This window comes from Mastigoproctus giganteus, chromosome 10, assembly GCF_048544385.1.
Source record: "Mastigoproctus giganteus isolate SK-2022 chromosome 10, ASM4854438v1, whole genome shotgun sequence".
NCBI lineage: Eukaryota > Metazoa > Arthropoda > Arachnida > Uropygi > Thelyphonidae > Mastigoproctus > Mastigoproctus giganteus.
Genome location: NC_143584.1, coordinates 37,173,737 through 37,188,047, shown reverse-complemented (window position 1 = coordinate 37,188,047; position 14,311 = coordinate 37,173,737). Strand labels below are relative to the sequence as shown.

The 14,311-nt window shown below is 37.6% G+C and overlaps 1 protein-coding gene across 1 annotated transcript in view; it reads left to right on the top strand.

The window, feature by feature from the left end:
* The window catches only part of heph (polypyrimidine tract-binding protein 1 heph), a 393,048-nt gene that overhangs the window by 173,188 nt on the left and 205,549 nt on the right, over positions 1-14,311 (top strand). The window contains exon 4 of the mRNA XM_090383369.1: positions 11,900-12,049. Within this exon, the coding sequence (XP_090239495.1) occupies positions 11,900-12,049 (150 nt within the window). The remainder of the gene's footprint in view (positions 1-11,899; positions 12,050-14,311) is intronic.

Below are 14,311 nucleotides of genomic sequence, written 5' to 3'. Positions count from 1 at the left end.
AGCCTCTCTTGGTAAGAGGATCCCTTCATTCCCCTCACCAATCTTGTTGCCCTTCTCTGTACCCGCTCAAGTAAATCTACATCCTTCCTAAAATGAGGTCTCCAGACCTGTACGCAGTACTCAAGGCCGTGGCCTGACCATTGCCTTATACAGAGGGATAATCCACCTTTTCCCTGCTAGCAAAATTCCTATGTATCATTGACAAAACCCCATGACCTGCCCTGGCAGCCTGTCTGCATTGCTCAGAGAACTTCATATCTGACTGCACAATTACTTCCAGGTCTTTTTCATTTTCTACCACCTTAAGTGTAGTACCACACAGTTGGTACGTTTCTCTGGGGTTATTTCTACCCATATGCAGTACTTTGCATTTGTCAAGGTTAAACTTCAGTTGCCACTTGTTAGCCCATCTGCCCAAATTATCTAGATCCTGTTGCAGTAGCAGACTGCCAGTACTGTCATTAACAACCCTGCCAACCTTTGTATCATCTGCAAACTTCGACATTAAACCTGATATACCTTCATCAATATCATTGATAAATATACAAAACAACAGTTGACCTAACACCGAACCCTGTGGGACTCCACTAATAACATTAGTCCAAGAAGAGCAGCACCCATTGATTGCCACACTCTGTCTTCTCCCACTTAGCCATCCTTTTATCCATTGTAACAACTTACCCTTAATACCATTCTGCTCCAATTTGTACAATAGTCTTCCATGCGCAACAGTGTCAAAAGCTTTCCTGAAATCCAAATATATGATATCAAAATTGTTTTTTGCATCCAGTTCCTTTGTAACCACATCATAATATCCTATCAAATTTGTCAGACAAGACTTTCCCTTAACAAACCCATGCTGTGTCTGAATTATTGCTGCAGTCTTGTCTAGATGATCCTGCAATGCATCTTTAACCAGCGACTCCATTATTTTACCCGGAACAGAAGTTAAACTAACTGGTCTGTAATTACTCGTGTCACCCTTTGATCCCCCTTTGTGAATTGGGGATACATTTACACATCTCCAGTCCGTGGGAACCTCCCCTGAGTCCAAGGATGCTCTCATAGTTATGGCTAAGGGTTTGCTTAGTTGCCTTGCCGCCTCCTTTAATATAACTGGATAGATCTCATCCACCCCAGGTGCTTTTCTTACGTTTAACTTCAACAATTTCTCTTCCACTTTGCTCTCAGTTATTACAAGATCATTAAGCACCCTGCTACAATTTGATAACCTTCTGCCATTTTCAAACCTTAATAATTCCTCACGTGTGAATGTAGATGCAAAATACTCATTCAGTTTGTTTGCTATCTGAGCAGGATCAACAGTCGAACCATCGATGTCAAGTGGACCAATCAGATTCATCCCCTTCCTTTTAGAGTTTATATAAGTAAAGAAATCCTTGCTGTTTTTCTTAGCATATTTTGCCAAGGATTTCTCGTAATTAGGAAGAACCAAATGCAGATAGAATGGTGATTAAAATTTTGGGTGTTACAAGCATGCTTAAAGAAACATCAAAAATCAGGAATACAACATACTACAACCATGCTCACGAGGTGCTTGAATTTAAATTGTTTTTTCTCCATTTAATTTTTTTAAATGTATTAAAATGTTTGGCAATGGGTCAATCAAATCATGCTGGTGAGTCACCTTCTGACCCATGAGACAGATTCTTTTTCATAGGTTGCCATCTAATGGTCTGTAGCTTAAGTATCCCCCTCCGTCTGGCCTTTCTGTAGAAGTGTACACTGTATGTGTGCTTTTCTATGCTTATTATACTGTATTAAAATTTTGCCTCCTTATTATCAGAGTGACACTGTTATAGCCATAATATCAGCATTAGATTAATTTATCAGTACTGCAAACTGATCAGATTTATTTCACTCCTAGAATTATATAAGCAAGTAAATGTGCACCCATTTGATTTTAATATATCTTATGTAACTCATGTAATTGCTAGTCCCACGTGTACCCCCACTAAGGCCCGGGTGCCAAACGTTCCGTGGCCAAGCAATTTCAGTGCGTTCGTTAAAGCGATCCTTCTAAAGACCTTTTGCCAGACATAGATTCTTTTTCATTCTAAATATAGTTTTCCTCATTTTCTATTAGAGTAGCTCTTTTTCACTACAGGAAGTAGGCAAAGGAAAGGATAGTCACCTTTCTGTTTATTTTTCTTCTCTCACTAACACAACTAACAGCTGCTTGGTCACCTCGTGGCACTGCTCCTGCCTCCCTGTGGCAGGGCCAGAAACCTGGAAGGAAAGTTCTCCTTCCCGGGCCAAAAGGAGCAAATATGGAAACCGAAAATTTTCCCCCTCTCAAGACTAAATCCTGCTTTTATGGATTTGCAGCAAAATGACTCTGATAATCAAACCCAGAAGACAATGAAAACAGATGTACCTCAAATGGAATATCCATCTTTCCTCATACTGCATTCACTAAAGAATCAGTCTTCGGGTACCTTGTCTCCCTTTTATGTACAGAAATGTTTAGAAAGTGTAGCCGGATCACCAAAAATGGTAAGAAGACTGAAATCTGGTGACCTATTAGTCGAAACCACCAACCGTAAACATTGAGTCTCTTCTGAAACTTGCCACCATTTTTGGTAAGTTTCAGAAGAGACTCAATGTTTACAGTTGGTGAAGTCCCTACTAAGGTATTTCCTCATGCCACCCTTAATAGGTCCAAAGGAGTCATTTCCAAATGGGATAAATTGAACATCAAAGAGGAGGAGATTGTTCAAGAACTCCAAGACCAGAAAGTTACTGAAGCAAGACGAATAATGCTGAAGAAAGATGGAGAATTTGTTCTTACTTGTAGCATCATTCTCACTTTTTCTACACCAAACCTTCCTTCATCAGTAAAAGCAGGATACCTAAACTGCCACACCCGTCCTTATATCCCCAATCCTATTCGATGCTTCAATTGTCAGAAGTTTGGGCATTCCCAAACTGTCTGCCGAGAAGATGCAGTTTGCTCAAATTGTGGATCAAAAGAACATGTCCATATTGATTGTAATGCCGAATCATCATCACTGTGTCCAAACTGAAAGGCAACTATTCATCTTTTTTTTTTAGATCCTGTGAGCAATGGTAGCTGGAGAAAAAAATCCAGAAATACAAAGTGGAGAATATGGTCACGTACCCTGAAGCCAGAAAGCACCTACTACAAAACATGTCCAAATGTACATATGCTGAAGCATCCAAAAGACACCAAACAGTTTCAGTTTCTTTGCAAACAGATATATCAGTTTTGCCAAAAGTGTCAATTTCTGAATGGGCTCGATCATTGCTGTCACCTGCATCACAGTCAAGAAAAGACAAACAGTAGAGAGGACAAACAATACCTCGATCTCGATACCATCTACTGCTAAATCAGATCCAGTTATTCCAATTCAAAAGGAAAATTCAGTTCACGTTAGAAAGAAATTGTCTGATAACACAGCTATGGATACTGCAGAAAACAATACTTGCAACGAACCCATTCTAGATCTTTATGCAGAAGATGACATGGACACACGTCCATTCTTTTCAAAAAAAGGACAAAATAAAAATTGACTGTCACAAGCAGAGCAACATTAAAAAACACAGATTCGACTTCTAATTCAAAAGCTTCACAATGAACAACAACATAATTCAATGGAATTGCAGAGGCTTTCCCAGCAACATAGATGACATATATGAATTAATTGACCGTTATCATCCTGTGAGCATCTGCCTACAAGAAACAAATCATCTCAAGTGTCCATGTCAGTTAAATATTACTCTTTTTTTTTGACAAGACAGGACAAACAGTGCTCATGGTGGAGTGGCCATACTCAGCCCCAAACTGACTCAGAAGCTGTTGCGGCTCGTGTAATGATTGGCATTGCCTTAACGATCATTTCAGTGTATCTCCCTCTCAGCCAGCAATGTATGATTCATGGACCTTGTGTTGCAATTACCGTCACCACTCTGCTTATTAGGAGACTTTAATGGATGCGGAGAACTCATTGAAATGCTACTAGACAGACAGAATTTAACATTACTGAACACAGACTTGCCCACTTACATTCATTTTCCTGCTGGAGCGTCATCTGCAACAGATCTCTCGATCTGCTCTCCTCTTTCCAAGTGTCGAATGGACAACACTTGACAACCCTCTCAACAGTGATCACTAGCCAGTAATATGCAGAATTCAAACCACCAATTCCAAAACAACTGAAACACAAATGAAATGGAAATTTTCTAAAGCAGACTGTACAAAATATAAAAGTCATGTCTCTTTTGATGATCACATCATCAATACCGTCACGAAGCATATCACAATGCAGATACTGTCAGCTGCAGAAGTTGCCATTCCACAGTCTCAATGATATCGTAGACATACCAATCACTGGTGGAGCAATGATTGTAACAAGGTGAAAAGAGAAAAGAATGCAGCATGGAACTTATTCCGAAAATACCCTACCAATGCCAATCTTATTAATTATAAGAAACTTGGAGAGCCAAGGCATGGTACATCAGGCGAAAGGCTAAAAATTTGCTTCATCGAACAATAAAGATACCGAAGCCAGAATAATATGGAAAAAAATAAGGCAGCTAAATGGTAAATACCTTGCATTACCTGCACCTATTCTTAACTAGAATGGTAAGGAGATGTCTAATCCTGTAGAGATTGCAAATGCATTAGGAACTGTGTTCCCTGACTTGTCCGCCTCTGCTGCGTATCATCCGTCATTCTAAAAAATTAAAGCCGATGATGAGAAATTCAAACTAACTTCAAAACTACCTGCCGTTTACCCTGTAATCAAGGGCTCACACTATCAGAATTTAATCTATAACTAGTTCCCGCAACAGCGCCCCCTGGCCTTGACAGAATTTACTATGTAATGCTTAAATGTCTAGATCAGCAATTGTTAACCTCACTGCTAAAATTTTACAATCTGATATTTTACGAACACACATTTCCAAGCTCCTGGAAACATTTAAATGTAACTGCTATCCCTAAACCAGGAAAAGATCATTTGATTCCTAATAACTATGGACTGATCTCTCTAACCAGCTGCTTAAGTAAAACTTTAGAAAAAATGGTGCACCATCAATTAACGTCTAGAAAACTAATCAGCAACAATCAGTTCAGCTTTCGGAAGAATAGATCATCCTTAGTTCTCATGATAAAGGCTGAATCAAACATAAGAAATGCTTTTATCAGAAACAACATCTCGTCATGGTGTCTCAATATAGATTGAGAATCCTAATCTCCGTTATATAGATATGAAAGGGCATTTACCATATTTTATTCAAAACTTTCTTTGCCACAGGACTTTTCAAGTCTGATACCAGCAGGCTCTCTCAGTCCTCAGCGCTACTGTTTGCTATATGAATTAAAAATATTACAAACAGCATTCCAAACACTGTCGACTCATATCTCTACACTGATGATTTTACAGTATCCTGTCATTCCCAGAATATAAATTACATTGAGAGGCAACTACAAATATTGATAAATAATATTCAACTATGGATGGCACGAAATGGATACGGACCATAAATCCAAAAATCTACAACCATCCGCTTCTGCTACAAACGAAAAATCCATCCAGATCCTGAGCTACGTTTGGACAATCGTCCTCTTTCAATCATGAACAGCATTCATCTCCTGGGGATAATTTTTGATAAGAAGCTGAATTTCCAAGAGCACATCAAACATCTACGAACCACTTTTCTTAAGAAAATGAACATACTCCGGGTCGTCTCTAGTACGTCCTGGGGTGCAGACCATTATACACTGCTCCCTTTATATAGGTCTCTAAATAGAACCTGGCTAGACTGTGGATCACATGTTTACGACTCAGCTAGGGAGAGCAGCTTAGCCTGTCTTGTGCCCATCCAGCACTCTGCTCTTAGGATTGTCCTAGGTGCATACAGAACATCACCAGTTCAGAGTCTGTAAGTTGAGGCTCACGAACCTCCACTCAGTATCGGAAGAAAGATGCTATTATTGAATTACTCAGCTAAAATTAAAACCTTCCCCGTTCATCCTATTTGGCCACTACTGTATGATCCGCAGTGGACAACACTATAGAAACAAACGGAATACAAACCGACCAACTGGTATCAGATTACAGAACCGATCAGAATACTGGAATTTTAATTTTAACAATATGATCAGAGATTTAAAAGATCTGGATCCCCTGTGGATTACCTTAACTCCTGCTTATGATGATTTTGTTGAAAAATGGGGAAAATATCCTATAGCAGATATTAATATCAGACCACTACATCTTGTTCATGCAGAGAATTACTCCCAGTTTCCTACGATCTATACTGAGGGTTCAAAGTCTGGAAATAGTGGGGGTAGTTGCTGTCTTCCCCAATACAACTGTTTCTATTTCACTACCAGCTGAATGCAGCAGCTATACTGCTGAGCTCTATGTAATTAAGCTTGCCCTGGAGAATAAAAAATTTCCCTCCTATCAATCAATAAATGTATAGTATACACAGATTCCAAAAGTGCTCTGTTAGCTCTCAAGAATACTTCAACTTACAATCCTTTGGTAAAGCTAATACAACATAAGCTGGTACATCTCCACGAGCAACATCAAACTGTTATCTTCTCCTGGATCCCAGGTCACAGTAGTATTCCTGGAAATGAGTGTGCTGAGGACGCTGCAAAGCATCCTTCCAACAACATAGCCATATCAAATGATCTGGTCCCATATCCCGATTATAAACACAATATACAGAAAATTTGTATGGAACAATGGACACTACTGTGGAAAAAGCAAACCCACAATAAGCAATTTCGACTGAAACCTGAACCACAATTGTGGACATCTAGCCTCCGCAAAAATAGAAAAGAAGTGCTCCTAGCCAGAACTCGAATTGGCCATACTCGCCTCTCTCATCTGTTTTTGCTCACAGGAAATGATCCTCAGTGCATTCACTGTTTGCAACCATTATCAGTAAAGCACATACTGATTGAATGTAGCTTGTAACTACCCAACAGTCTGCTTTCAGTTCCATCTCAAACCCTATGTCACTCAACAGAACCATAGGCAATGATGCAGAATTCTCTGAATTTTTCACTTACTTGAAACAAATTAAAATGTATGATCGATTCTAATTGCTGCTAGAACAGTTATCAGGCGTATCCTCAATTACTTTGATAGGTGTAATATGGCCTATGTAGCCCTTGCTTCAAAAACTCCCACAACAACCCCCACTAGGCCGTGTATCCCCCCCAAGCTATTATATGCAATGGCAACCTTGCAAGAATCATTTCTACTTCTGCTTATGGCTGCTGTTTTATTATTAGTTTGTATCCCCCCCCACACACATAACTACCAGTTTTCTGAACCACCTAACACTTACCTTGGTAGCATTAAGGATAATCTTTTAAGGGAACTCATTTTGTATAAAAATGGTAAGTCTGTGAGGATTAGATGTGTCATTGAAAAATTGTTTAAAGTTAAACAGAGAGGGATAGAGCTTCTGAACTTAATATTTTCATTGACCAATTATAGAGAAATGTAAGTTACTGGAAGAGAAGCTGAGAACTACACAGCGAAGAATGGAATGAATTATATTGGGAATCAGACTGTTAGTTAAGAAGAGAAACACATGGATTAGGCAGCAAACTCAAGTAAAGGACATTCTTATCAAAACTAAAATGGTCTTGGGCAGGACATAGCTCGAAGACATGACAGATGGACTTAGAAAATAACAGAATGGTACCCAAGAGGAACTAGAAGAAAACCTGGAAGACAAAGGCGGAGATGGATAGATGAAATTCATGAGTTTGTGGGTAGTAAATGGATGACCATTGCACAAAACAGAAGGAACTGGAAAGTTGCTGGAGAGGCCTTCATCCTGCAGTGGATTGAAAATGGCCGATGATGACGTTACTGATGTTAGTGTGGTAAAATTTGAATTACTGTATTTTAGCAACATTCTTAAATGAATTTAAGTGAACTTAAATTTTAAATATTCTTAAATAATGCAGTGATGAACAGTCTTCAAAGATCTGAATAAATTCGGCAAGGTTGTTTTACAATATGGCATAAAAATTAGTTGGACAGAAACAAAAGTTATGAAAATTGGAAGAGACAGGAAACATTTTGTATAAGCTGATGGTGGTCACTGGGGAAGTACAATAGAGATCCAATTCCAGATAACTACATTTAAGGATGATATTTTTATATAATAACTAGTTTAAACTCCTGACACCTAAAAGAATTCTAGGTTGCACTTTGCACAAAAGACAGAAAAGGGTTGTTTTGTGTACTTTGGCCTCACCCAAAAAAACCAGTTGAACAGCAAATAAACAAGGAACTACTGATGTTGTAAGGTCATTCAAAAGAAATTGCCCTTAACCTAACCTTCTTCATGGAAATAATACTGGTATGTTTGTGTTTTTAATGCAATAAATCATGTGCAAACGTATTTGATACTCTGAACTTTTTTGGTAGCAGAACACTTTGGAAAGTGTGTAGTTGGTGGAAGAGCAAATATATGTAAACATTTTCATTTGCTTTCTGTGAAAAAAAAAAAACCCAGCACAAAGTTGTCTTTTTGATTAATAACAGAATACTCTAAATACTTTAAAGTTGCCGGCATACCATGTATTTTAACGGGATAAAAATAAACAACATTTAATATTGATATTAAAATTAGTTAACATTTACATGTAACCCAATTTTTTGGAGTTGTCTGAAATTATTTTTTGTTTGTTCAAGAGAAACTAAAAGCTGTATCAATTCTTAACTGAAAAAAATCATAAGAATAAAGTGTACATATTACTCATAGAAATAGTCCATATCTATAAAGAATTCTGCATGAAAAGAAATTTCAGCAAAATGGATATCAAAAGAATTGAATGGGGAGAGGGTGAAGTTTTCACAAAAAGAAAGGAAAAAAAAAAAAAAAAAAAAAAAAACCCAAATCTAACTGATCTGACCAGGATTCACAAAAATTCTTCAGCTGGATGGTGAACGTGGATGAAGTTTGGATTTATTACCATCGAGAAATCAAACCGTAGTCTGCGGAATGTTACCATAAAGAGTCCTCTCACCACAAGACAGGTGAGAAGACTCTTTAATTAAGGTTACCATCAGCGATTGAAGCTTACAGTACAGTGGTACCCCTAGTCACGAACAAATCGACCCACAAACACAATTTCTGAACAAATTTTGACTTGGCGCACGAACGCACAAACATGGCTTTCGCGCCATGCTTTCGGCTCACGAACAGCATCAGTTGTACTCAGGTTTGCACGCTGTGAACATTGTTTGTCGTTTCGTTGTTCTTGATACAATATTTTTTGCTTTTTGCATTAAATTAACCCTCATTATGGCTCCCAAGAAAGTGAAAAGTGTTAGTGACAGTGGTGCAAAGAAGGCTAAGCATGTTACAGTAGAAACGAAGAAGGAAATAATAGCTTAACATGAGAATGGTGTTCGTGTTTCTGATATCGCCAAGCAGTAAGACATAGCTAAATCTACGATCTGTACTATCTTAAAGAACAAAGATGCGCTAAAGACAGCTGATGTGGTTTGATGGAGTGACTATGTTAACGAAGCAAAGGTCTCAAGTGTTAGAAGAAGTAGAAAAGTTATTGTTAGATTGGATTAATGAAAAGCAGCTTGCTGGAGATAGTGTTAGTGAGGCCCTCATATGCAAGGTGGCTTTACTTTTGCACCGTGATTTAGTGGCGACAACACCGAATACAAGGGATGCTAGCATTGACGAATTTAAAGGAAGTAGAGGCTGGTTCAAGAAGTTTCGTTGATGAACTGGAATTCATAGTGTTGTTAGGCTTGGAGAGGCAGCTAGTTTGGACAAAAAAAAAAAAACAGTAGATGCCTATGTGGAGGAATTTGCGAACTTTGTCAACTCTTAAGGTTACGTACCGCATCAAGTTTTTAATTGTGATGAAACGGGACTTTTTTGGAAAAAAATGCCAAGAATGACCTACATAACCCAAGGGAAAAGTCACTGCCTGGCCACAAACCAATGAAGGACAGGCTTACACTTTTATTGTGTGCTAATGCAAGTGGGGATTGTAAGATTAAGCCTCTCTTAGTTTACCACTCAGAAAATCTGCTTGCTTTTAAACGCAATAAAGTTCTAAAGGGTAAACTTCCGGTATTGTGGAGAGCAGATAGCAAGGCTTGGGTAACAAGATTACTTTTTATGGAGTGGTTGACTGAAGTTTTTATGCCAACTGTCAAGAAATACCTTGAGGAAAATAATTTGCCCCTTAAGTGTCTGCTGGTTATGGACAACGCTCCTACCCATCCTCCAAGTATGGAAGAAGACCTTGATGTTGAATATGACTTTATAAAAGTCAGATTTCTGCCTCCTAACACCACTCCTCTCATCCAGCCCATGGACCAGCAAGTAATTTCCAACTTCAAGAAGTTATATACAAAGGTTCTTTTTTCCAGGTGTTTCAAGGTGACCAATGACACGGATTTGACCCTGCATGATTTTTGGAAGGATCACTTCCATATCCTCCACTGCATAAACCTCATTGACAAGGCATGAAACAATGTCTCTAACTGCATGTTTCAATCTGCCTGGAGGAGACTTTGGACAGGTTGTGTGCCTGATAAAGACTTTGAGGAGACAGATGTAACTCTAAAACGAGATTGTGACCATTGGCAAGAGTTCAGGCTTGGAGGTCAACGAGGAGGATGTGGTGTAGCTGGTGGAGGACCACAGACAAGAACTCAACACAGAAGAACTTGTTGAGTTGCAGCGTGAACAGATGAAAGTTATGCAGGAGGAGCACTCAGGAGAGGAGGAAGAGGTGGTGCAAGCGCTGAGATCAAAGAAATGTGTAGCAAGTGGAGTGAAGTGCAGGTTTTCATTGAGGAGCATCACCCTAACAAAACTGTGACCAGCAGAGCAGTGGACATTTTAAATGACAATGTGATGTCCCATTTTTGGAAAATTATCCAACAAAGAAAAAGAAAAATGTCTCTGGATCATTATCTTGTGAAAACACCAGCCACCAAGCCAGCAATCGAACCACTTCCCAGGATACAAACAAGAGAAAAAAAAACACCAGAAATGCCCGATGTTATTATGGAATGGGACTCTCCTTCAAAGGAGTAGTCTTCCTCCTCTACCATCTACCTGTGCCAGCAACTATCAACCATAAAGGTAAAGTCATACTGTATATTTTTTATTATATATTTTTGCCACACAAAAAGTCAAAAAACATGTTTCTAGGGCGGGTGAACGGATTAATTGGATTTGCATTAATTTCAATGGAAAAAATTGGTTTGGTTCACGAACGGAGTCAAAGAACGAATTAAATTCGTGACCCGAGGTACCAATGTATCAGTATTTGATATAGGGTGACCCCCCCCCCCCCATTAGTTACCCCTGAAAACACAAAAATCCATTTAGTGAATATTCTCTGAATTTGAAATAGTGTGAATAATGTGGTGGTTAAACATTACAATAAACTGTTATAGAGGGATCATTCTTCCTGAATGAAGGGTAGAGGTGCATGGTTCAGGTAATTGTTGATACAGTTTTGGTTATGAATTGTCACATTCATCCCATTCTTCAGGTATACTTTCTATGGAATGTTTTTTTTTTTTTTTTTTTGTACAAAAAAAAACAAAAAAACCTAACCCTATCTTAAAGAGTGAGCGACATTTCGGGATAAATTATGTCGCTTAGGGTTATGAAGAACAAGATAGTGGGTTCTAATTAATGGTTTAGAAAAAAGGAAGGAATATCACATCTGATGTTGGAGTCCTAAGAGGTTGACTGTATCAAATAAAAGTAGATTTATTTCCTTATTGCTTCACTGTTTCTATAGTAGGTCAGAACCCTTTCAAATATCTTCTGTTATTAGGCATTAAATAAAATTACTTATACAGCAATAATAATTTTTCAATAGGTGAAGCTTGAAAAGTCTCCAAATGGAAAGCCTTCCCGTGTAGTGCATATTCGCAGCATTCCACCTGATGCATCAGAAACTGATATCATACATCTAGGTATACCATTTGGCCGAGTAACAAATGTCCTCGTCCTTAAAGGAAAGAATCAGGTAAAGATATAGTTTGTTTTGTTTGTGATTTAGGTGATAATTTTATTATTTTAATTCTAAAAGTCAGTGCTAGATGGAACTCTCAAAAATGATGATATTTTCACATTGTTTTTCCATTATTGTTTATATTGAATTAATTATTTTAAAGAACCTTTTTTTTTATATGAATTATGCTTCTCAGAGATGAATTTGTTTAAGCAGCCAGACTGTGGGACTGTATGGTTTTAAAGAGTGTGACAACTTGTAAACTTGTAGGGAGACCCTGCTTATCATTGGCTCATTTACCACAGTGCCATGCAACCTCTTTGGGTCATTAGAAATTAATAAATCCTATTTTTATTCTTCTCTTTTTCCCCATGCAGAATGTCCTTTAATTTAGTTTGAGGACAATTGTACTTATTTTTTTGTACTAGTTTTGGTAGATAAGTTTTTGCTGCATTTAAAATTCTCTCTGTCCCTCTCGAAGAAAATGAATGAAGTAAGAAAAGCAAGTAAGTGAATGCAGTCTAAAGGCAGCTAATGCTAACCTTAACAATGCACGGATGATAAAAAAACAATTAAATAAGAGAAATAGATGAGAGATAAAGGGTGAGAAAGAGAAGCAGAGAGAAAAAGATGAAGAAAGGAAGAGGTAACAGATGGTAGAGTGGGAAAAGTTTAAAAAAAAAAACCATGAAGGGACACGACTACCTTGGTGTCTTCATCAGGTGTCAACTGCTGGAATTTCACGAAATAATAACATGTCTCTATTCCTGATAAAATTCCTGCCAATAAATGTAAAAATGAGATGTACCTGCTGGGGATACACTCCAAGACCTATCCTGGATTGCTGAAACCATGGACACCTGCTGACCCTATATATAACGTGATTATCTTGTACATACATACATATAATAAAGTTTAATTGATAAATTAAACACACAGTAAGACATTACCCACATTAAATATGGTAATAATAAAGTACAGCAGACTTGATTTACCAGGTTTGGATTAACCGGGTCACATCAAGACTCCAAATTAAAAAAAAAAAAAAAAAAACCCAACGAGAAATCATAAATTTCAAGTAATAACTAGAATAGTATAAACGGATATTTTGGAAGTCTTAAATAAGCGAAAAGAACCGGCATTATATGTCGTCATTGGGAGATTAGTGTACCCATTATCTTGCAACCCCCGTGTCTTCACACCTACTGCTCAAACAGGGGGGACCAAATGTTTAGTTTAATTTGTGGCGTTCTGTCACACCACAAAAAGACAAATTTTGTTTCATTATTTATGTCAGCTATGTCGGGGGACACCCCCCCCCCCCGTTTAGAAATTGTGAAAATGATGGGCAAATGCCAGAGTTGTGCCTTTAGATTAAACAAAAACTTGAAATTATTAAAAAGTTTGAAAATAGTGCATCCGTCAAATCTCTAAAGAACGATTATAATGTTAGTGACCAAACCATACGCAACGTTGTAAAAAATAAAGGGAGGCTATTAGTTTTAAAATCAACATCGTAAAAAAATAAAGGCAAGCATCGTATTGGGCATGCCAGTATTAAGTGTTAAAAAGTTTCTTCTTTTTTTTCACCCGTGGTTAATCGCGGGGTAACAATCAGCGGATACGAGGGCAAAACTGTATAACTATTGAAATAAATTTTAGATTAAAATTGATAGAATAGAAACCAAAGTAGCTGAGAGGTGTGGGAATTTACATAATTTCTACTAACACATGCCATGATCCATTTTGGAAGAAATATATCCCTCTGTGTTGCTTTTAGTAATAATATATGCATTATGGTAGCATGCAGTGTATAGAAATGCAGAGAGAGAGTGGTTGCATTTATTTTATTTCATGGGGATGTTATACGTGAATGTTTATCTTTTGTTATAGAATATAATCTGCCTCTAAGTTGTGCTAGTTGTTCATAAACAAGTTTTTTGATAGTGAAACAGAAAAAAAAAATTAATGTATTAGTAAAAATTAGTTCTGGAAATAAATGTATATACAATTTTTTTTTTTTAATGACTTTTTGTTATAATACTCATCAACACGCAAAATGATATGACAGCGAAAATACCTAATCTTGACTAATTTTATGTTGCTGAACACAAATCGTATTAAAATTTGTATGTTGGCTCTTGTTTTCGAATTACAGTTGGAGTCTCATATTAGAGAGTTACTCATACATTACCAACTATGGCTCTTGGCAAAATGCATGGCAACACCACAGGTCAGCACCACCACGCTCTTATCAAATTATCAGCAACTGTCACC